Here is a 23,555-nt window from a genome sequence, read left to right as displayed (position 1 = left end):
AACTGCATCCCTAGCCACTTAGTTCCGCCAACCTGGATGTGCATCCGGCCTTCCCCTGCCCTATGAAGTTGTAGTGGCCGGGTGGGAGAGATCCCGCTGAGTGTGCGTTGTCCTCGCAACGGACCTGAACCTAACGCGATCTCTAAAGCCCAGGACTCCGGCGACCCCACTCACCTGCATCATGGCAGTCCCAGGTGAAGATCAACCGCAGGGCTCTCTCATTCCAGAGGAATGAGGCGAGCAGGGGAGTCCAGGGCACGGGGGTGGCAGGGAGCACTTGGGGATTCTTGCGAAGGCCTTAAAAATTTAGAATTGGTTGGTTTACATGAAAAAAGTTTACCCTGCAAGTTCAAAGAGGGGTGGGAAAAACAGGGAAAGATCATCTCTGTCATTCATGGACAAGCCAAATTGCACAGGATTACAGGGAAAGTGTATTGTAAGAGGGACAAGGGACTTGGTGACAATGAGAACTGTAGGCCTAAGGGGACAAGTTGCCCAGAAGACTGTAACTTTCACAGGATTTCAAAATAAAATTCAAAATGTGAACGTTTGCCGAATCCATGTGGCTTATACACATTGTACTGAAAATCACCAAGTCAAGAAGCGCACCTAGGGTTTGTTCTAGCTCTTCCAGTCTGTAGTTACAGTGTGGCTGTAGGCCGGTGGTTGTGCCTTTCTGGGCCGCAGTTTCCCTAACAGTTTCAAGAAGGTGCTTTTTTGAATTATATCTAAGATTCTTTGTAGGCTCCACTTTTGCGTTCAGAAACGGCAAACTGAGCTCCGGGGATGTTTTTGTTTGCTGCTCCAGTTTACTAGGGAGCCGCAAGAACTTCCCCAAGCCGGCTTTGTCAGAATGTATTTCTGCAAAACCCAGGCAGGTGTTTTTAAGAGATATACCCGCCTTACATCTCGGAGATTCACATTGCATAGTACTGGAGGAAAGACACTGAAAATATTTATGAAGCCCCAACTTTGCTTAAAACTGCCCCTTCCCGCTACTGTTTGACCCCTGTCTTTGTTCCGTGGTAGCCTTTTCTGAACTTTATTCTAGAGATAGCTGTTGCAGGGTGGGGGTAGGGCTGCTTTCCTAACTTCTGCTTTCCTAACTTCGGCCGTTTGCAGAGGAGCACACCAGGAACTGGGAGAAGAGAAGTGACTGTACATTTTTTTATTGAGTGTGTGGCAGTGAGCATGATAGACACCCTTGCTCTCTTGCTCAACAGAGAAAGGGAGGAATTTACAGAAGGTAAAACTATTGCTGCGGCAAGCAAAAACAGTTCGGACACCTAACAGGATACAGCCAGGACAAAAAGGATGTTCCAGATGAGGGCTAAAGAAATGTGAGAGGGCAGGGAACCTGCAGGGAGAGAGCAAGGATACAGAAGTAGAAGAGGAGATGGAAGATACCTACTGTGGCTAACCATTAGCTGACCTGAGAGAAATGAGAAATTAACTAAAAGAGATAAATCAAAGTATCCAACTTTTACTATGTAACCCATGTATCTGATGCTATGTCAAACATTGTAATTTTTTTTCTTCCTTTAATAACCACTGCTGTGAGATAGCTGTTGCTAGTCTCACTTCACAGATGGAGAAATCAAGTGACTTGCCTATTACAAGAGCTAATGTAGGTTATCTGAGCCCTTCGCCACCATGCATGCAAATGCATTCTCCAACATATCCACGGCACAATAGATTTCCGGAGACTGAAGGACCTTACAAGCAAAAACAAAGTGTTAAGATGTTAATAGACAGTAGGAAACCACTTAACAGATTTAAGAAAACTTACATTTTAGGATACAGTACCCTAGAGGAGAGTTAGTTAACTTAGAGAAATGTTGGTACTTAAGGGTGATTCTGGTGAGCTATGTTACCATTGAGGATGTGGTCTAATTAAGAGAAGCATCTAACTTGGAGATGTGGTGGTACTGGTAGAATTACTAAGAATTGATTGCTCTGATGGGGTGGGGAATGAAATTAGCCTGGTTCTTGACATTAGCTCATTGAGAAGGCCTCATAACTAGGAAGACATCCCTCAAAATCAGAGTTGAGAGCCGGCAGTGAGGTTAGTCTGAAGCTTGTGTTGAGTTAGGTCTGACACAGGAATTGAAGTGGCCAATAGACAGCATGGGAATAAACAGATACTAGGCAAGAAGCCAGAGTCAAAACTAGCACTTACTATAGGGATAAAGGGATAAAGCATGTGGGACTGTATAGACACAATGGGTAATGTGTGAAGAGAAGACCTGACTGGAGCCTAGGAATGACACCATTTAAGGGGATCACAGAGAAAGATGAGCGTGCATAGTACTTGCATAGGCATTTCCCGAGGCTCTGGTGACATCTGCATCACACAATTGCACCCAGAGTTGGCCTGCTGTCACTGTTCATTATTTGAGCAGGCGCTGGAGCACCCGTGTGGTTTTAGCACACCAGGAGACAACACCTTAAAACTTTAGAAATGAGGATGTGCTCCTTAAGAAAAGGGACAAAAGCGACCTTTCTTCTAGCTTTGTTTGAAATGCTCTTAAACTTGAGACCAGTTTAAAAAAAATAAAAGATGTTAACCTTTCAATTCAAAATAATGTTTCAAAGCGTAATAATAAATTGTGTCATTAAGTAGATGGAACGACTTACATAAACTGCTTAAACCCACCAAAAAAAAAAAAAATCAAGATAATAGGCTTGACAGGTGGCACAAATGCACAATGCAACTGCTTTAGAAAATGCAGACACAGAAGGTATTAAGATAATTTCTTGGATGATCGATCCAGACTCTGCATGGAAAGAAAATAGGCCTCCATTGAGGAGATCGTCAAGAAGGACAAGAACTGTGTCATGCTCCTTTATTTTAGGTGTGATGGATTCAGCTTGGGGTGATTCTGCTCCTGGTTATTATAAGGTATAACTATAGAGTAATGAGGTTGCTTTTCACAAACCACCAGCCTTGTCTGCTGCGGTGGTCACGTGCTTCCACCACCGTTCCCCCCCCCCACATACACATTGTATGCCAGCTTAAACCATTATGTAGGTAACAATGAGCTACTGAAGACCTTAGGAAAAAAATCTTAGACACTTAGTCATTTGACAAATGGCACTGAGCATAGGATTCAGTGAAGTTTACTTTCTTTGGAACATTTCTTTGCTCACAGTTGTTCCGTTTAGCTCAGCTGTTGAAGTTGTGTCAGTAAATCACCATTCTCCGTCAAGAGTTGACCTGGCCCAAGTGGCCACGTGTGCAGAAGCTGACCTTTTTCTGTCTCTCAGTGAAGTCTGTGTCGCCAGGGTAGAGGATGACAAGGGCTGAGTCAGCATTTCAGGCTCACATCCCTTCAGCACATTGCCGAAGCATCTACATAATACAGAAGTGGGAAGTCGAACCACAGCTGATTTTCCTCATTCCTCAGCCACACTACAGGGACTTCTTTTCTCTCACACATGGCTGCTGGAATAATGTTCATGAATCGAGTCTGATTCTATCATTCCCCTGGGCGGGGGGTGGGTGGGGTGGGGGGTGGGAGGGGGGTCGGGACAGACAGCTGTCTGTGGATTGTGTGATTCTCTTTAAGCCATTTAACCTTTCATAGGTGCTTTCCTTGTCCCCATAAGTAAGGGGACAGCATCTTGAATTCCTTCAGGCTTCTAAAATATTCAAGTTCCCTTCTCTGCAAGAATGATGTGAGTAGCCTGAACATGACCAATTCTTTTCTACCTTTTCCTGTCCTCCTTATGTGTTCTCCAATGAAGGGGAAAAAAAAAAACAAAAAACAAAAAACTACTAAACACCTGAGTTCTGCTCTTTTCTGACCTCTCGAATGTTTTTCACCTGGGCTGTGTGTCTTTTTCATCTCTTCATTATTGGTGTTCTTATCTTGAGGACCATTGCACACCTGCCTTGGAGTTTCAGCTGTCTGCCATTTTTTTATGCTTATGAGCAAAGCTATATGTTGTTTCTCAGGTTGGCCAGCACAGTCTATCCTGCTGTACAGCTATGTGTACACTACCTTAGGGAATCTAGTACAATGTAGCTTCTTGTAACAAGGGACTTCATTCATGTTTATGGCTTTTCTAATACCAGTTCAGAGGTATACCCATTTACAGGATTTATAGCTCATTTATCTCAACCACAATTCAGTGCTGGAAGTCTTGATTCTGCTTCATCAGACAATAGATTATAAACCCAGGACTTATGGGTACCTGGGCTCCCCAGTTAAGATCTCATTGAGTTGGAGCAGATCAAAAAGGGAAGTTAGGGGTCTTAGGTTTGGGAAAGACCACAGGCTGCTGTTCTTATCTTACTTAGAGACAGTTGCAGCATGTTTTGGAAGGAGACTTGGAGATCTCTCTAACTTCTCCCTGTAACTCTTGCTCAGTGTAGCTCAGCTCTGCCTGAAATTCATAATCCAGCTGGCAGGCCTCAAGCTGCTCCAGCTGCAGTCTCTGATTAGTGGGTGGCACATACTCAGCTTGGCTTTTGCTCACAGATTATTTTGGGAGGTAAATGGAAGAATTTTATGTGTTTGTCTAAATTAGCTATTTCATATCAGTAGTTTAAGGGACTCTAACTGGTTTTATCTGTCTCAGAGTTCAAATGCTTAAGAAGACATTTTAAACTAAATAACAGGACCTCTTTCAAAAAATTCAGTTAGCCTACATTTTAAATTTGTGAGAAATTTCTAATTTCTGTATTTTTTTTTCTATTTTAGTTTCATTCTTCCATGTAAGATCCTAAAGAGGGTATATCTACAACTATTAGTATCAACCAGTAGAAGGGTTTAAACACGAGTTTGATTTTTGCATTCAACTTTTCACAGGACAGAATGTATGTACTGCTATATCTAAAGAGAGAAAGAGAGAGAGAGAGAGAGAGAGAGAGAGAGAGAGAGAGAGAGAGAGAGAAACTTCAATAAATTACTGTTTTACTGGAGGAGAACCAAAGTATGTTAACTTAAGAGGTAATAAGATTACCCTGTGGCAGAAGTGATACAGTTGCTAAGTGATACAGAGAAAGCATAGTTGCTTTAACTGTTTCCTTTTGAAATTAAATGATTATTTCTACAAAGTATCAGGCAGACAATAAAAATAGGAAACTAAGTTCTACTCATCACTGATACTGTATTTGAGGGGCTCAGTAAAGAAACCACCTAAATGGCTGCTCTGTGATAAAGGGGGAAGGTTTTTAGAGATAAGAGAGAGAGAATAGCCAGAGGCATCTGGGAGAGTCTGCCGGGGCTACCTCTCGGACAGAGAGAAAAGGTGGAGAGAGAAGCCTACTGGCACTTGCCAAAGATGAGGGAAGCAGAGAAGGCAGCAAAAATGGGTGGAGTTATAAGGGGTTATATTTGGGCGGGGGTGGAGGGAGCGCGGGGAAGGTGGGCAGGTTAGCTGTAACAGCCTGGAAACTAGTATGGGGCCCTGATCTGTGGGAGGGGAGGCTTGTTGGAGTAAATATTGGGGTTGGGGGGACTACTCCCTATAGGAGCGGATAAGTAATGGCTTTTTCTGGCAAGTAGAAACAAGGTTTCCGAGGAATGTTTGAATGTCCAGCCTGTGCTGACAGAGCCCGGTCTGCGGTCTTGTAGGGTTGGGACCTGACAGTTTTCCATGGCTGAATGTCGACTTTGAGCCTAGTGTAGGGTACATGCCTAGAATCTCAGTACTGGAGAGCTAGAGGCATGAGCAGCGCTATACCTTAGAAGTCAGAACGGCCTACAGAGTAGGTTACTGGCCAGCCAGTTCTGTACATCCTCACTCAAAATTAATTAATATTTGTCTTGGGTATGCTTGGCAATGTACCTTCTAAGTAGCTGTATTTATGTTAAATGTGGTGTTTTTTCCTTATTTTGAGGGAGCAACCAAGAGAATCTCTTCCCGTTTCCTCCCTCCCTTTCTTTCAGCCCTTCTGTTCCAGTGTTTGAAACAATGTTTCTACTATGTAACCCCCCACAGCTTGGGATCCTCCTGCCTCAGCTTCATTCTTGACTAACCCTTTTCTCTCTTCCTGCTGTTTCTTTTTTCCGTGCCAACTGCTTTACTAAAATATAATTTACATATATTAAAAGGCCTGCAAATAAAAATGTTTAGTTTAAAGAATTTGTGTGTGTGTATGATAGACTATAGAAGAAATAGAAAGCGAAGTAAAGTTCAATTTTCTTGTATTTAAGTACAAAACACAGATCATTCTGCTAGAGCTTCCTCTCTGTATGTTAGAGATTGTTACCTTTCATTAAACACTGGCCTCATTTTAGTCAGACCATATTTTATATAGTATTCTACTTATATTTAAACTCTTTCTGTTCTTCAAGTTACAAACTATGTTGCTGTGATTCTTTTATACGTAGTTGGTTTGCATTTGTGTGAATGAACCCCAGGCGTGGGTTGCTGGATTAAGGCCTTGTGGTTGACTTGGTGTGGTGCTAATTTGCATCCCACTGACCCTTCCAGAGCATGTCCATTCAATGGGCTCTTCATGGTTTTCAACCTGTGCTCCTCTGATAAGTGAAAGTAGAATCCTGGTACCATTTTTTAATGGGTATTTCACATATAAAGAAAAGTGGGCCTCTTCTATATGTTTTAGAGTAATTCCTATTTCTTTTTCCATACTCTGGCCCACTGTTTGCCCCCTTCCCTGCCTTTTCCCCAGTAGCCATTGGTCTTTTTCTCAGGATGTGTTGAGGAGTGTTCCGTTTGTCTTTCCTGCAAGTTACAAATATTGTTTCACAAGCTTTCAAGTGTATTCTGAATTTGCCCGCTGTCTTTTATCCCTCCCCCAACACACACATGGCCTGGCCCTATTTTATGTTTCTATAGTGACCTTCAGATAGTAGGTCCTGATGATAAAGGAGCACTTGAAAGGGACAGGCATCACTGGCCAGTGTAAGCCAGCGTAGTGCTGAGTAAACTAGGAACATCAAGCAGCTGCACATGGGAGGGAGAGTGGATCTCTGCTCCGGGAAGGGGCCTCACAGTGCAGCTTCGCTAATCGGGTTCACAAGGAGTTTTCAGTACCACTGCACCAGCGAGTGTCTGGACAACAGAAACTAATGATTAAGCTGCAAAGGAAAGATGCCAAGGAGAATCTAAGAAAATCCTCTCCAGTGATGCTCAGAAAAGGTGAAGCAAAGCAAACTGAGCACCTGCCACTGGCATCAGTGCCTTGGAAAATGGACCCTGCCCCCTCTCTCATGTAGGGTCTCATGTAGCACAAACTGGCCTCCGTGTATGCAGGCCAGATTAGCCTTGAACTCATGATCCTCCTGCCAAATGTTGAGGTTACAGATGCTAGATTTTGACATCAGAGTGAGCTATGATTATATCACTTTTTTTCAGATCTTTTTTGTCTTGGTCTCAAAGGCCCACGTAGAAACTTTTCATTAGGCATCTTACAAATAACTACAAATGAGGTTGGGATCTTAATTTAGCTGAAGGCCTGTGAGGAAGCAGCTCACAGGGAGATCTGGTTAGGTTTTTTGTCATAGAAAGTTTTGTCTCTGTTAAGGTAATCTGAGAGAAATTTCATGTTTTGTTACTTCCAAAACTAGGAAGCACTTGAAGAATGAATTTGCATCAGTCTCTCTTGCTATAAGTGAGTTCATTTCTAGCACAGGCTGAGATAAGGCAGTTTTACACCTATCTGTTACTGTTAGTCTGTTGCAGAAGTAATAATGGCGCATGAAGCAGTTTATTCAAAATCTGTGGTTTCTATGGAAACAAACTTAACACTGACCCATATTCTCTGAGCTTTTTTTTTTTTGTCAATGTGCAGTTATTTTCATAATGGAGAAACCTTAGATTAGATTAATCCAGTTTTATTCCACAGTGAATCCCACAAACTGTGACCGGTGAGTTCTTATGGGGCAAAGGAGAGACACAGAGTCTAAAGGGAAAGGACCAGCACACAAGCATCTCAGCAGGAATGCCTTTTCTGATTTAAATATGGAAATACTTGAAAATGACACTAGAATTTGAGGTAAAAGCTGGCTTCAGAAGAACTGCAACTAGTGAGTTCTTAGGAAGGTGTCACGGGGTGATACCGGAAAGATGCTAGCTGTCCCTCAGAGGCTAGCTGTCACTCAAAGGCTGGCTGTCACTCAGAGACTGGCTGATGGTGGGGAAATGTCACAAACCTCTGTGCTGTCGGATTTCCTAGAAGGCTCTGATGTCAGGGGCATGCTCTGTGTGTTCTCATACTGTTCTCTGAAGTTGTCAGCCGCAGGGATTAAGAGAGCAATTCCTTAAGTGTATTTTTCCCCCAAACTAGAAGTCAGAAGAAATAACTAGTGTTTCAGTTTTATCATGGTAAAGAAATAGTTTAAAAATTATTTTCATTTACAATTACTGATCTTTTCTATCCATTCTCTACGTTTACTGTATAATCTTACATTGGGAATGATAACTCCATTTGAAGGATTTAGAAAGTTACACCCCTTCGTCAGAGAATGGAAAGGTGCTCCATGGCCCTCTCGTTGCCTCTCAGAAACCACTGGTAGAAGATAAGATTCACTGTAACATTCCATGGAATATTCAAATGGAATAAAAAAAAAAAAATACAATTCTGGTGCATATTATCCTATGCATGATTCTTGAAAACATTGTGTCAGACTTTTACAAAGGACAAATAGTCCGTTCAGACAGACTAATAGAAAGTAGACTAGAGTGGCTGAGATTTGTGAAACATGCATATGTTTGGTGGGTGGAGTTACTCTTCTTGATAAAAATCACCCAGAGAAGGACAGCAGTTGAGAACCGTGCCCCGCTGCAGCTCCTCTCCACGCTGCTGAATTGGACATGTGAAGTGATTAAAATCCTCTTCTTTGGTGTGTATATTTTCGCAATTTTAAAGATCAGTTTTCTTTCATTCCTCGTGTTTATATCTTCAATACCTATGTACTGAGCACACAGAAATATTGTGAATATTTGTAGACTTTTATCAAATTGGGATTCTGACTACTTTGTTTTCATGTCTCAAAGTACAAGTGCTGAATTAAAGTGATTTTTTTTCTTGTAATGATACCTTAGAATCACAGTGAATTTTATGGATGGAATTTCACCCACTTTGTTTGAGAAAGGTGGAATTGTTTTTTCTGAAAGACAAAAAAAAATTAGTTGCACCTTAATTAATTTACACAAGTAAATTAATTACATTTCAACATTAAGCCATAGTATCCTACCATTTCTTCCCCCATGTTGTGGGAGTCCTAAAATGTTTAAATTTTCAGTTATAATGCTGTGTTCCTGTTAAATTAGAAAAAAATATGTTCTTAAAATATTGGTCAAATGATTTTGGCAAATTCACTTTCAGTGAGTTGACTAGTTCATCAAAATAATAGAGTAGTGTTGCTAAGATTAGAGATTTTTTTTTCCAGGAATTTTAGTACAAAATGTTATCTTAGGTTTTTACTATATGATAAAGTCCTTATTCTCACTCACATGTATTTCCCCAAATGTTCTCCGATTGTATTTCAGGTTGCAACAAGGACAATGTCCGAGCAGGCTGCAGAAAATGTGGCTACCGTAAGTGTGCTGAAAGCAACATTCTGTCTACTGTGATTGTCTTCTCCTGCCATTGCTTCCTAGAGGCTGGATGACTCAGCTTCCTGACGGTCTGGGGGTGGTCCTGAGCCCTTCCCAGGGTTTGTATTGGACTCTGTGGTAACTAGCTGGGATGCTGTGAAATATTAGGGGTCGGCTATAGACTGGAGAAAACAGAACTAAAATAATTGAAAATACAAAAGTAAAAGACTATGTATAAAGAAGAATAGGTGGTCCTGGAGAGATGGCTAGGCAGTTTAGAGCACTTGTCTTTGTATAAGGGTGTGATTGGTCCCAGAATTTCTGCTTATAGGCAAAAAACTGTTGAGTTCAATGATAAGTCCAGTGTGATTAATCTAATAGAACTAGAAGGTACGCCTAAGCCTGTGTAATTACATACTGTATCACAAATGTGATTATATTCTGTAAACAGCAGTCCTGGAGGTTAGGTCCAGCAGCTCTACAGGCCTCACCAATAAATATTTATCCTGGAAGCACTTGTTGTCTCTAAAGTTGATTGACATCCGTGCCAGCTACACTGAACTGTTAGGATATTCCAGTTCATTAAAGGATTATTTTCTAACAAATACAAGTGATTTAACAAAGATTCCAAAGAATACCAAGAAATTGATTTGTGATCTTTGTTATTAGAAAAATAACTTACTAATAAATACCACAGACTACAATTAAACTCTACAAAAGTTTCCTGATCTTCATTTTTATGAGTATTTACTCTGGTGGTTCTAGCAACAGATGATTTGGGTACACACCTCAGCCCTTACTAGATGTGCAGTAGTTGACATGTGGCGTACTCATTCTGCACTTTGGTTTTCTTTCTGTAAATTGACAGTTATAGTACTGTCTTGATAGGGCTTTATTGCTGTGAAGAGAAACATGAGCAAGGCAACTCTTATATATAAAATATTTAATTGGGACTGGCTTGCAGTTTGAGAAGTTCAGTCCATGATCATCATGTCGGGAAGCATGGTTGTTATAGGCAGACATGGCGGTGGAGGAGCCAAGAGTTCTACATTTTGATCCAAAGGCAGCCAAAAGGAAGCTGTCTTCTGCCAGCAGCCAGGAGGAAGCTAGCTTCTGCACTGGAAGACCACATGGATATTTAGAAGGTTGAAACCAACCCTCCAGGGAAGGGAGAGTTCATTCATACTGGTGACATCAGTCACCCATCAGCAATTTAATTAGCCATGCCTGTAGGGTGAGAATCCATAGTCAACCCTAAACTACAGGATTCTAAGAGCTTTTGGACTGATAAATACGCAGAGGTTCTGGGGAGATAGCACACCCAGAGAAGGGCCACTCCCCACAGACACACCCAGATATTTCCCTGTGCATCTCTTCTGTTTAGCTGCTTGTGAGCTGAGTGCTTCATAATAAAGGACAGATGGTAAGTTATCTGCTTCCTTTCACTCCGTGAACCATTAGAGCGAAACTATCAGGTTTGAGGAACGCTTGGAAACCCTGTGACTGTATAGTTGGCCAGGCTGTGTGAGTAGGCTAGATTTGTGATTGACATCTGAAGTTGAGGAACCTAGTGAAACTGAACACAGGCTGTCCTAAGCCTGGAAGGTGTCTGAACTGGGTCAGCAAGATGTCTTGGTGGATAACATGCTCCCCTACAAGTTTAACAATCTGACCGTCCCCACACTGCATATAAAGCAGAAGGAAAGACCTGACCCTGCACAGTTGCCCTCTGACCTTTATATGTATACCTCGGTGCAGATGCATGCCCCTTATACACAAACACACGCGCACATAACAAGAATAACTAAAATTCAGGAATGAATTTAATTCTATGATACTCAGTTAGTATCCAGCGAGTGAAGAACTACTTGTCGGTTGGAATGAAAGTTACACATTTGCTGTGTGAAGTGTTGTAGGTAGAATATAAACCATACTGATAGATGTGAAGTTGTATTTCATTGTTATTTTGGTTTGTGTCTCTGTAATAATTTGGAACAACTGGTCATATGCTTTTTGGCCATTTGTATTTCTTTTCTGAAGATACTTGTTTGTCTTGCCATTTTTTAAAGACTATGTCATGTTTTCATTGAGTTTCAGTTGTTCCTTACATGCAGTTAGCAGACATAACACTATCAGATATAGGACTTAAAAGTATTTTTCTCATTCTCTAAGTTATTTTTCGATTTCCTGGTAATGTTCTTCTTTAAAAAAAATTTTTTTTTTTAAGATTGATAAAATTTATCATTTTTTCTTTTGGTGCTTTACACTTTTGACATCACATTTAAGAGTCTATTGGCAAATCTAAAACAGCAATGACTTACCTTTATGCTTTATTCTGAAAGCTTGGTGGTTTGGGGTCTTACATTTTGTATCTGTTGATCCTCTTTGAGTGTGGTTTTGCACACTCATGCAAGGTGAGGGCCTGTGCTATTACTTCCTGTGTAGGAGGTCACTTGCTTCAGCTAACTGCTGTCCTCCCACTGAGACTGGGCACTCAGAATTCAGTTAGCCATTGCATCTTTCCTTTTCTAGTCACTGTAACAAAATGCCTGAGGTGACAACAGAATGGGAGCTTAACAGAATTGCTTATCTTTAGCTCACGGTCTCCTGGGCTCCTAACTATTGTGGTCTGCTCTGTTGTGTCTGGGCCCACCTTAAGGCAGAGTAAGATGGAGGATATGTGTGTTCCCCTCACCACAGACAGGAGGTGGAGAGAGAAGTTCTATATGGCTGTCATCCTTTTTCCCCTGTATCACATCCCAACAACTTACAGGAAGGTACACCCATGTTTGGAGTGTGTCATACTGAACTCGGCCTCTCACTAACCCAGAATTTGATGACTTGGGTACTCTACTCTACCAGCTTGCCCCAGGGGTCCCCTGGCTCTGCATTCCAGGGACTGGGACTACAGTGCCCACCTGACCTTTGGTTTTTTTTTGGTTTTGTTTTTTGTTTTTTTGTTTTGTTTTGTTTTTTTAGCAGGGGCTATAGTGTTATAGGGCTCCAAACGCTGATCCTCACACTTGCATGGCTAGCGCTTTGTCACTGAGCTAACCCCCCAGCCCCTTACATTCTAATAACTCTTTACCATTCATTGTCTGAGAGTCTATTTAGAAAAGAAGCCACAAGGAGACAAATGGTTGGGGACACAACAATATCCCAAGCGTCTTTCACTTAAACCCAATAAGAAAAACAACAGCAACAGACAAAAAACCAAACTCCATTGCAATTTCATATGTAATTTACCATATCACTGTCATTAATGTGAAGCCAGACCAGTTGTGGGGACTCCTAAGCATTTGTCTTACGTGTTGATTTCAGTGCCAGGCATTTGGGTATAAAGCTATTTTGACTAAAATACGATTGCATCGGGAATGTTGGTCCTGATGGTAAGCCAGGCCACAATGGAAAGCCCTCTTTCTGTGCTAAGTGCATTGCACTGGAGGAAAATAATGTAATAATAACAGAACCAAACCAAGACACCTAGCTCAGAAGAAGGCAAGGCAGCCCACCTCGCTGCTGGGATGCAAAGGGTCTTAAAGGGAACGCACAGTGAGTTACACGCTGACTGAGTGCCATGAGGGCTTTGTGCATTTAAGCTCTAGAGTCCCGACTGTGGCGGGATGCCTAGAACAGAGCCTCTTACATAAAGCCAGGATCCCTGCCCTACCTGTGAGACAGAAGTTAGGAAAACTTTACTTAACTGTTTAGAGAAATCAGCAAGACCACTCATGTTTGAGAACCTATAAAATAGCAATTACAAGGAAAAGAACAATCAGCACTTGGCATCCCAATGTTTACCTTATAAGTGTAAGGAATGCACTATACAGTTCACATGGGGACAGGAACTATTTTTCTAGTGCTAAGAAATTGCTATTAAAAAGCAGTCTTATAGAGGCTGATGCTGTAGCTCAGTTAGTAGTTCATTTGCCTGGCATGCACTACGTTGTGAGTTCAACCCGTAGCATCACATAAACCACAGGCATAGTGAACCACACCTGTAATCCCAGCTCTGTAACCACACACGCGCATACGCTCAAGTACCTGCAAGCACTTGCCTTAAAATATTCCAAGTGCAAACATTTTAAAATATTGAAAATTGAAAAAAAATGTCAACATATGGATGGCATGATACAGACAATAGTTCTATTAGTTCTTGTGATGGCATTTGTAATAGTGAATTCTAAAATATACAGTAAATGCTTTCCCTACTAGTTGCTATGACAGAGTCCCAGACAGGAAGCATACTTACAGGAAGAAGAGTTTCTTTAGGCTCACAGTTTCAAGGTATAGTTCATCATGGCAGAGAAGACATGACAGCCAGTGCTTGAGGCAGCTGGTCATATTCTACCCACAGTCAGGAATATCGTTGCTAAGCTAACTTTCTGCTTTTGTGTGTGTGTGTGTGTGTGTGTGTGTGTGTGTGTGTGTGTGTGTGTTTACTCATGTGCCATGGCAACATGTGAATATCAGAGGAAAAGTTGAGATTGTTCTCTTCTTCCTCTTTGTGGGTCCCAGGGATGGAACTTACGTCCTCAGGCTCTACTAGTCATAGCAAATGGCGTTTCCCACTGAAGCAGCCTGTTTGCCCCACTCTTTGTTCAGTCCAGGACGCAGCCCAAGGATTGCTGCTGCCCACTTCCACTAACCTAATCTAAACCCTCAAAGCGTACAAGAGGCTTATCTTCAGGTGAGCCTCGATCCTCTCAAGACAAATCAGTGATAATCATCACAGTGAACAATTATTGAAACTTTCTTACTGGAAGAATTTTAGGCAAACTGTTATCAGAATTTAAATATTAATTTTTGGATCCTTTTAAGAAGTATTTTTAGTTCTGTTGATGCTTACTCGTTATGGCGACTTTACTTAGACGAAAGATGTAACCACATGAGTTAGTAGTCAAGCCGAGGAGGAAAAGCTGCAAGGAGGGAATAAAATATAAAGTTTCATATATGAGAGTTTGTTGTTAGTTACCCTAATCTAAATATTGTAAAATAATTCGTGCTTATCGAAAGAGAAAATGTTGATTCAGTGTTCTGAAATGAATGACAAGTGCCCCACAGTGTTTCTTGAATTAGAAGTTCCAATGAAGAAGGGGAAAGTTCTTTTAGAAGCATGTATTCACACAAAAAAATCATAGGGAATAGTACCAAACCACCCGCAACAGAATACAAATTAGGCTTTGGTCGTGTTACTGAACTCGTACTCAGTTGCCTGCTGTGGAGTTCCAAAACAAAGAGCCCAGATATGGATGTAGTTTTTTTCCCTTCTTGTCTCTTGTTTTCTTTATTAGCTGGTCATCTGACTTTCGAGTGCCGCAATTTTCTCCGAGTAGACCCCAAAAGGGACATTGTGTTGGACGTCAGCAGCACAAGTAGCGAGGACAGTGACGAAGAAAACGAGGAGCTGAACAAGCTGCAGGCTCTGCAGGAGAAAAGTAAGCCGTGGCTTCTCTCCATTGTCCTCTTCTGAGTCACAGCACGATTACGTAACTGTGCTCATCACAGAGGTGTCTTTCCTATTGCATGCAAAGGCTACAGCCTAGGTGAGAACATCCGCTTTGATGGAAGTCATTGACATAAGATTAGTAATCAGTTATGAGACCAGGAAGCAAGTCAGAGACTGAGTCCAACTCAGTCTCTGAGTTGGCATTTTGCTTTTTCCTCATCTGTCGCCTGTTAGACTGGTATAACAGAAACATCATCGGATTGTCAGGTGCCGCTAACAAATACCAGAGAATTTAGACAATACAGACTTACTAGCAATATTAAGTACACAAAGAATCCTAGGTAAGCAAGAATTCTAAAACTACCAATATATCAGCCTCAGGAATTTCTTTTCTGCTTTTGAACATATTCTAAGCAAGATTTATCTAAGTATGGTTGGAGAGATGGCTCAGCAGTTAAGAGAGCTTGCTGTGGTTCCAGGGGAACTGAGTTCAGCTCTCACCTCAGGAAACTCACAGCTGCTTGTAAGTCCAGCCCCAGGGGATCGTCCGCCCTCCTCTGGCTTCTATAGCACTTACACACATGAAGCAAACAGGTACACACTCACATAAGTAAAAACAACATTTAAAATCATTTTAAAAATGAATATAAGAAGCTTTTATACTACTTCAAAACAATATCCAGCTAAAAGAAGCATCTCTCAATTTGTACAGTCTTGTATACAAAAGCCTTGTTATTGTAATGGGATAAACATGAAGTTGTATGCTTGTAAACTTCATGTTCTCTAAGTAACTAGTATATAGAACTAAAATATAACTTATTTAAAGTGAGAGTATTATAAATATTAAACTTATTGTGTTTTAGATTTTCAGAGAGATTTTTAAAAAAGATTTATTTACTTTATGTATATATCTGTCTGCATGTGCACCTGTATGTCAGAAGAAGGCATCAGATCACATTATAGATGGTTGTGAACCTCCATGTGGTTTCTGGGAATTGAACTCAGGACCCAGTGCCCTTAACCACTAAGCCATCTCTCCAGTCCTAGTTTTTAGAGAGCTTTAAACAGTAAGTCTGTATTATTCCCACTCGAGGTAAGAGAAGCGGCTCAGTGTGAGGAGGCCAGCAGGGCTGTCTCGGATTCTTACTTTTTGGGCTATCTCAGATGCTTAATACCATAGGCTTCCCTCCTTGGCTGCTCTTCCTGAGACCCATTTAATGCTGTACTCTTCATGTTCACGTTTCTTTGGCTCCTCTTCTGTGACACAGAAGTTGGGTCATGGGTGTGTTGTTTGACTTTGTAAGTGTCCCAGCTTTCCTCTTGGTACTAATTTCTAGTTTTATACCGTTGCAATCAGCAAGGCGCTCAATAGAGTCTCATCCTTAAGTTTGTTAAGACATAGTTTATGCACTAACGGGGTTCTCTGGGGTTTCCTAGTTGAAGGGGTCACCATTATATTATCCTTACCATCCATGAAGGAGGTCACCCTGGAGGCCTTTGGGTGCTATTACTTCTTATTCCTGTTTTTGTTGACTTTGTTCTTCTAACTATAAACTAAAATCCATGCGTGCGCACACAGCCTTCTAGGACATAGACTTATAGTGACCTGGTTTCTCCCCCTTCCATCTTCTTCCTTATAGGAATAAATGAAGAAGAGGAGAAGAAAAAGGAAAAAAGCAGAGAAAAAATTAAATTGAAAAAAAAAAGAAAAAGGTACATTTTAATGGATTATTTACTTGTTGGGGAAAAAAAAACAGAAGCTGTTAATCCAGGAAGGATTAAAGATTTTATTTTTCATAGAGTCCAGTCAATTTACTATTAATGTTTTCTTTATGAGGATGAGGTGTTTAGTTTAGTAAAATAGCAAAGAGCAAAGCCCTCTACATTAGAAAATAGGAATCAGAAATGAAGTCATTGCTCAGTCACATGTTCTCTGGAGCCAATCAAGGTGAACAGTGGCCACACCCCTTCCCTTTTATACATTTTATACATTTGTATTCTGGATATAACCTTTGTAACTAGAGCTGATCTTAATTGGGTACACATCTAAATTCTTCAAATATAGATTGTGCTCACTTTGAAATTAGATTCTAAATATCTATAGTCTGCTATCATTGCCATGACTAATAAATTAATTTACTAGTGGGATTTAATAGCCCAGATTTCATAAGCCCAGACTTTCTTCAGATCTTTCACAACCCTCACTAGCCATTTTTGAATATTTTACTGGTAAGACTTTTAATGACAGATTAAAGAAATTGGTCAAATTCAGTAAGAGAACCTCCCCTGGTTTTTAAGTACAGTCTCATTTATACTAAAATAAGTAGACATGTTTTTGAGCATTTGATCATAGTAAGAGCTGGTTTGGACTTTATTCTCCTAGAATTTTTTTTTTAAAAATCAAGTGTTTCACTTTATAATTTTATAACATACTCGATTATGTATATTTTAATACATCAGAAAACTTGTGAATTGTAAATGTTAGCTCACTTTCAAGTGTTGGGAATCGAATAATCTACCCTGGCAGCGCAGAGCTCAGATGTCTGACTAGTATGTTCTTATTTGTGCTATCACAGCAGGCTGAATTGCTTACAGGAAACATGAGGCTATACTGTGTTCCAGGTTCTGATATATTCTGTGTGCATATGGGGACACACACACCACACATAATATATATGGTGGTGGTGGTGGTGCTGTGTGTGTGTGTGTGTGTGTGTGTGTGTGTGTGTGTGTGTGTTTTCAGACCTGTCTATGCCAAGCCTCAAAGACCTTATGCCCTAAAACCCAAACTTCTCCATGCATGTAGAGATAGCCACCTAATAGTGCTATGTTCAAACCTAGTTTTACCTTAAACCTGAAAATCCAGGACCAAAAAGCTAAGGAAACAATGCACAGGCATAGAAGAAGCTGTGTGTGTGCAAATAAGTAGACCAGCAAGATAAAAAGAAGGAAGTGAGGGGAAGCTTGGGGTTAGGGGCTCACCCAAGCCACTCCTAGGGACAAGGATTCCTGAACCCTGCAGGCTTATGAATTTACTTTTGCCCCTATATCTGTTCTGAAGTTTCTTAATTGGGTTATAGTCCTAATATTTAGATTGCTGAGCTAACATAAAAAGTTTTTAAATTAAGGCATATGTCTTAGTTAGGGTTTCATTGCTGTGACCAAAGCAACTCTTATAAAGGACAACATTTAATTGGCACTGGCTTACAGATTCAGAGATTCGGTTCATTATCATCAAGGCAGGAGCATGGCAGCATCCAGGCAGGCATAGTGCAGGAGGAGCTGAGAGTTCTACTTCTTGTTCCAAAGGCAGCTAGGAGAAGACTGACTTCCAGGCAACTAGGACAAGAGTCTTAAAGCCCATGCCCACTGTGACACACCTATTCCAACAAGGCCACACCTCCAAATAGTGCCACTCCCTGAGCCAAGCATATTCAAACCACATAATATATTACATAATTTCCCCTTCCCTTTTTCCCCTCCAACCCTTCCATATACCCCTCTACCTGCTTTCAAATCTCTGACTTCTTTTTTTAAAACTTTGAAATATTTATGGATGGATGGATGGATAGATAGATGATAGATAGGTAGATAGATAGATAAACAGACAGACAGATGATAAACTCCTAAATATACAAATACAACCTACTCAGTCCACATAATATTACTTAAATGAACTAACTTTTTTTTTTTTTTTTTTTTTTGGTTTTTCGAGACAAGGTTTCTCTGTGTAGCCCTGGCTGTCCTGGGACTCACTCTGTAGACCAGGCTGGCCTCAAACTCAGAAATCCGCCTGCCTCTCCCTCCCAAGTGCTGGGATTAAAGGCGTGCGCCACCACCGCCCAGCATGAACTAACTTTTAAGATGCCTACTGCATTTTAAATTAACTCAGCTTCTGTGTTGTCACATATATTTTCTGCGTTTAGAATGTTTAAAATGTTGTACTTTACGTGAGATCTGAAAAGATGACTTTTTTGATTTTTTTTTAATCCCCACCCTAACTCCAAATGCACATATCAAGGAAGGAAATTCTATGGGTGTTCCCTCTCAATTTCATGTTAAAATAGTAGAAAAATATAATGATAAATCATCCTCATTCACCTACATGCAAGTATTCATTTCAAAAGCTCCCTTTCTGTAACTAATAAGAATCACTTGGAAATACAAGTGCTCATTGCTGTCACTCGGCAAGCAGGAGGATCACACTCATTATCATGAAAAATCACAGGAATTACAGAAGAGCTTTTATTTTGTTAATTTTTAGCTCTTACCCATTCATCCTGAGGAATAATTAGGATCCTTTTTATATTGAGCCATAATTGCATCCTTTTGTGACTTAGGAGAACATGCTAACAAGTTATTACATACACAAGTGGGTTGTGTGCATGAGGTCAGTGAGCTCTGCTTCAGTTTCCCCTGGAAGATTCTGAAGGGCAGGCAGCACAGTATGCAAGCCCCAGAAAAATACCTTAGTTCTCTAGTGTTAAGCAGAATGGAAATTGTAGCTTTATCAGCATCTGTGACCAAGCAGTGAAAAATTGAATTCTGCATTTAAAGAGAATAGAAAGCGACTGTGTTTACTCTTCCTCCCCCATGACTTGAGGCCAGTCACAGTGTGTTCTTGCCCACAGGTCTTACTCCAGCACCACTGAAGAAGCCTCTGCAAAACAAAAGAAGCAGAAGTATCAGAAAAAAGAAAAGAAAAAGGAAAAAAAGAACAAATCAAAAAAAGGAAAACATCACAAAAAGGAAAAAAAGAAGAGAAAAAAGGAAAAGCGTTCTTCCCCTAACCGTTCTGAATTCACCAAAAAGTAACAAAGTCTTGGGCCTAACTCAGGAAATTGAAGAATTCAGTCATTTTAACTATTGAACTGTCCTTAGAATTGCTATGTAATTACGCTTCACAGAAAACCCCAGCCTCTTCTATAAGGACATTTTTCACCTATTGGGGCCCTTATCTCTGCCCATCTGTATTAAACCCATCTCCTTACTTGACAGCTGTGCCTCACGTATAGATTGTGTACATAGAAAGCACATCATTTTGGCTATTTGTGTTTCGGTGTCTTAGGCCAGTGCGGTCTCTTGGTAAGTTAATCAGCACGTGGCTTTCCTGCAATCAAAGGAATAATGTACATAGCAGCTCCTGAGTTGCGTCCGCCTTCCAGTGCCAAAGCTGCTTAGGCGGTCGTGATTTGCTCTTGATACAGAATAGCTTTATGTACTCTGCAACATGTAGAGATAGGGAAGGTCTTCGCTGTTCTTTTTAAATCTCTAGGCTTTTTAAATAACATCATTGAGGATAAAACCACTTTACGGATCTGAAATAGTAAGTTTTTAAATGAATGGGGTCTATAGGAAGATAATAATGAAAGTATTTATAACAGTGTCGCCGTTTTATGAAATGCATGTTTCTGGCACTGCCTTCCATGTTTTTATAACAATTAAAACATCCCTTTTTTAAAAAAACAATCATCTAGCTTACTAGAAAGTCTGTCAGGGAGATTCTGCACTGGTCGAGATTGTTAGGGCAGATCCTGGGTTGATTTACAAATGTGCCATATTGGCATGTCTTAGGTGATGATGCCTCAAACACAGAGCTCTTTGTGTGGTAGCAGCAAAATCCTCATTAAAACTGACTTTTATTATATCTAGTGCTTATGATGCTTACATACATGCATATTATGGCAGTTTTTATGAATGTTTGCATATATATTTATTTTTTCTGAAATGGTTTTAGAGTGGGTTTCACACTGGACTTCTGGTTTCATGGCTAATCGATGTTGATATTTCCTCTTTCATTTCAGTCACAGATCTTCGTAGCACTGTGAAATTTTTTAAATTAAGATTTTCATTCTGTACTTTTTAAAATTGAAGACTTGGAGGTAGCATCATGAAAGTCTTTGTATAATAATGAAATTTGTATATAAATAAGCCTTTTCAAGGACATATTAGTAGATTTAACTGTTTCTTACATTTTTAACTTCATGGTTATCAGTGTAGAGGAGTTTAACATTTAATGATCCCTAATACCAACAAGTTAGCTTATTATGCCATAAAAGCACTGAACACCAACTGTTATGATAGAACAGACCCAGAGTTTCTGAGCACCTTGCTGTGGTGCACTTAATACTTATCTTCAGATTGGGAAGGACACATGTGGCTGCGGGCAAATTTATGGCCATAAAATCAGATACGCACACTTGGCCTTGTAGGCCAAAGAGCTTTACCAGTTTTTCCCTTACTCAGCACCCAAACTGGCATTCCCTGATTGACTCAGGGATAGTCCTAGGAAGTCCCTTAATGTACCCTCATCTCTGCTCAGGTTGCACAGAAGTTACCCCCCACACCCTTTCCTACACTGCTCCCATGAAGTACACATATCTTCAGCTCTTCCACTAACTGGCTACTCTCCTGGCCCATAAAAAAGTAATTTTAGAGTTTTATCAGTTGTTTGAACTAAAGCACAGAACTTTGAGATTTTTAAGGATTTGTTTTGTTTATGCTAAGTTTGTGAAAGTTCAGTTATCTGAATTAATAAGCGGTTATCTGGATTAATAAAAATAAATGTCATTTTTTAAATATTTTTTAAAAATAGCAGGGAGCTGGAAAGTTACTCCACAGTTAAATGCTCCTGCTGCTCTTAGGGAAACCTTAGCTCAGTTCTCAGCATCCTCAGTGGGAGATTCATGAGCACCTACAACCCTGTTACTCCAGCTCCGAGGGACCCGATGCCTTCATCTGACTTGTGTGGTGCCCATGAAGATACTCACAAAGATACACACATGCCTGTAAATTTGAGTATTTTTAAAGTTCAAGGTTAAAAAGACATAGCAAATGCTACATAAATGGCCTCATCCCATTGCGTGTGTAACATTATTATCAATGACAGATGTAAATGAATAGTTTATCTTATTTACAAATTTTATTTCTGTTAATTGTAAGAAAATATAAATTGACATATAAGGGTTATTTTTCCCTCCAGTTGTGACAAAGCCAATGATCCAGAAGTGTCACACAGTCAGCTTCTCACTCCGTAATCTGCTACAGAAAATAAAAGATTTTAATGGACTAGTCATTTCCCCCAGAAATAATCCTAAAATTATTAATAAATTTTCTTATAATACTAGCATACCTTATGAAATATCTGAGTAAAGTCATTTCACTAAAGCAAAAAGTTGTTCTTGTTGTTGGAGTGAGATTCATGAAATTTCTTTGTAGACAATATGAAAGAAACAGAAAAGTTCGTTTAGTAATAACTGTCCCAAAGTGCTGTTATTGTCACCGCAGCCTGAGCCTCAACCAGCCAGCCCGAACTCCATCTCCTCTCGCCTCTGCAGCCTTTGGCCACACCACCCTGAGCACATTCTATCTCTCCCTCCCCTGTGGAGCCCCCAGCAAAGTCATTAGCTTCTCAGGGCCTTGGTGTCTCTTGCCTATGAAATATTATACTGTGTTTTCTCAGGTCACCTGTAGCCCTTAATATATCTGAGTATCAGTAATATTCCAGTGAAATTCAAGCAACATCTTTTTAAAGCAGGTACTACAGATATGGCCAGCATTCTGTAAAGGTTGCATTTATTATTATAGCAGGTAAACATATCAATTTAAATAGATAAATGGTATTGGATGCATTCTGTTACAGCCCAATTATATGCCTTTTTCACCAAATACAGACAAGGTTACACGTCTGTAAATTTACAAGATTTCTGTCTGCAGCTAAATTATCTGAGCACTTTGGAGCTGCTGTTTTTAAACTGACAGGTCTGCTCCCCCGGTTTCCCCCCCCCCCCCCCCCGCCTTTTGTTTTTCTCATTGTCTGTTGTCTACAAGCTCTCAGGTTTTTCTTAGTTCCTTATATTAAGTACATCTCATCTTACCCATTTAGTTCTTGGAGGCCAGGGCGCTGATAAATGATGGCTTGGGCAACTGTGTCCGTCTGTATTTACAACTCTGTCTAAAGTTATAAGATTCTAGGCTATCCTCAGCCTTGAAGTAGGTGGCAGAGTTCTTACTAGTGGCTGTAGACTGCCGGCCTGCTTCCCTGCAGAGCTTGCTTTCTGGCTGGTGGGAGGACCACGGGAACCACACCCATGCAGACTGGGATGGTTCATGTAAAGAATTACAGATGCTACCTAACTAGTTGGCAGCAGTTAGAGGAGCCACTGAGCAAACATAACACCTGAATTGTACGTTCCTAGCGTTGATGAGAGGAGTCTGGATGCTTCTTGACTTGAGTGGATGCTGGCAAGAAAGAGGCCGGTGAGCTGGGAATGGACAGTGGTGCCTGAAAGAATGGGTGCTTGGTGTGGCTTGTAAGTCTGTGTAATTCAGAGCGTAAAAACTGAGGAGACACCGTTTCAGATTCCTGCAGCCAAGGGAAGGAGGCCTTAGGCACCATGAGGCTGCATATTTGCAAGCTTACACTTAACTCTAAGCCATGAGATGTTACAGAGTTTTAAGGAAGAAAATGCTGTTTACTTGGGTTTGGTCTCATCTGTTTTATAATCCTGTTCTACAGTTTTTAAAAGATGAAAATGGTGTCGTTAATAGTCTACATAGAAGATACTTTGAGCATTTTATGCTCTGTTGTTTA

At 40.6% G+C, this 23,555-nt stretch overlaps 1 protein-coding gene across 1 annotated transcript; it reads left to right on the top strand.

Moving 5' to 3' along the window:
- Positions 1–4: 4 nt before the first annotated feature.
- Positions 5–22,148, top strand: Srek1ip1 (SREK1 interacting protein 1). Its single transcript, XM_076916237.1, has 5 exons — positions 5–194; positions 9,466–9,513; positions 14,808–14,951; positions 16,603–16,675; positions 19,594–22,148. Exons 1-5 carry the CDS (start codon positions 182–184, stop codon positions 19,775–19,777), a joined length of 462 nt encoding a protein of 153 aa, XP_076772352.1. The 5' UTR covers positions 5–181; the 3' UTR covers positions 19,778–22,148.
- Positions 22,149–23,555: the final 1,407 nt, after the last annotated feature.

The sequence above is a fragment of the Arvicanthis niloticus genome, chromosome 19 (assembly GCF_011762505.2).
Source record: "Arvicanthis niloticus isolate mArvNil1 chromosome 19, mArvNil1.pat.X, whole genome shotgun sequence".
Taxonomy (NCBI): Eukaryota; Metazoa; Chordata; class Mammalia; order Rodentia; family Muridae; genus Arvicanthis; species Arvicanthis niloticus.
Note: the sequence above shows the minus strand (reverse complement) of the source record. Positions and strands in the feature narration are given on the sequence as shown.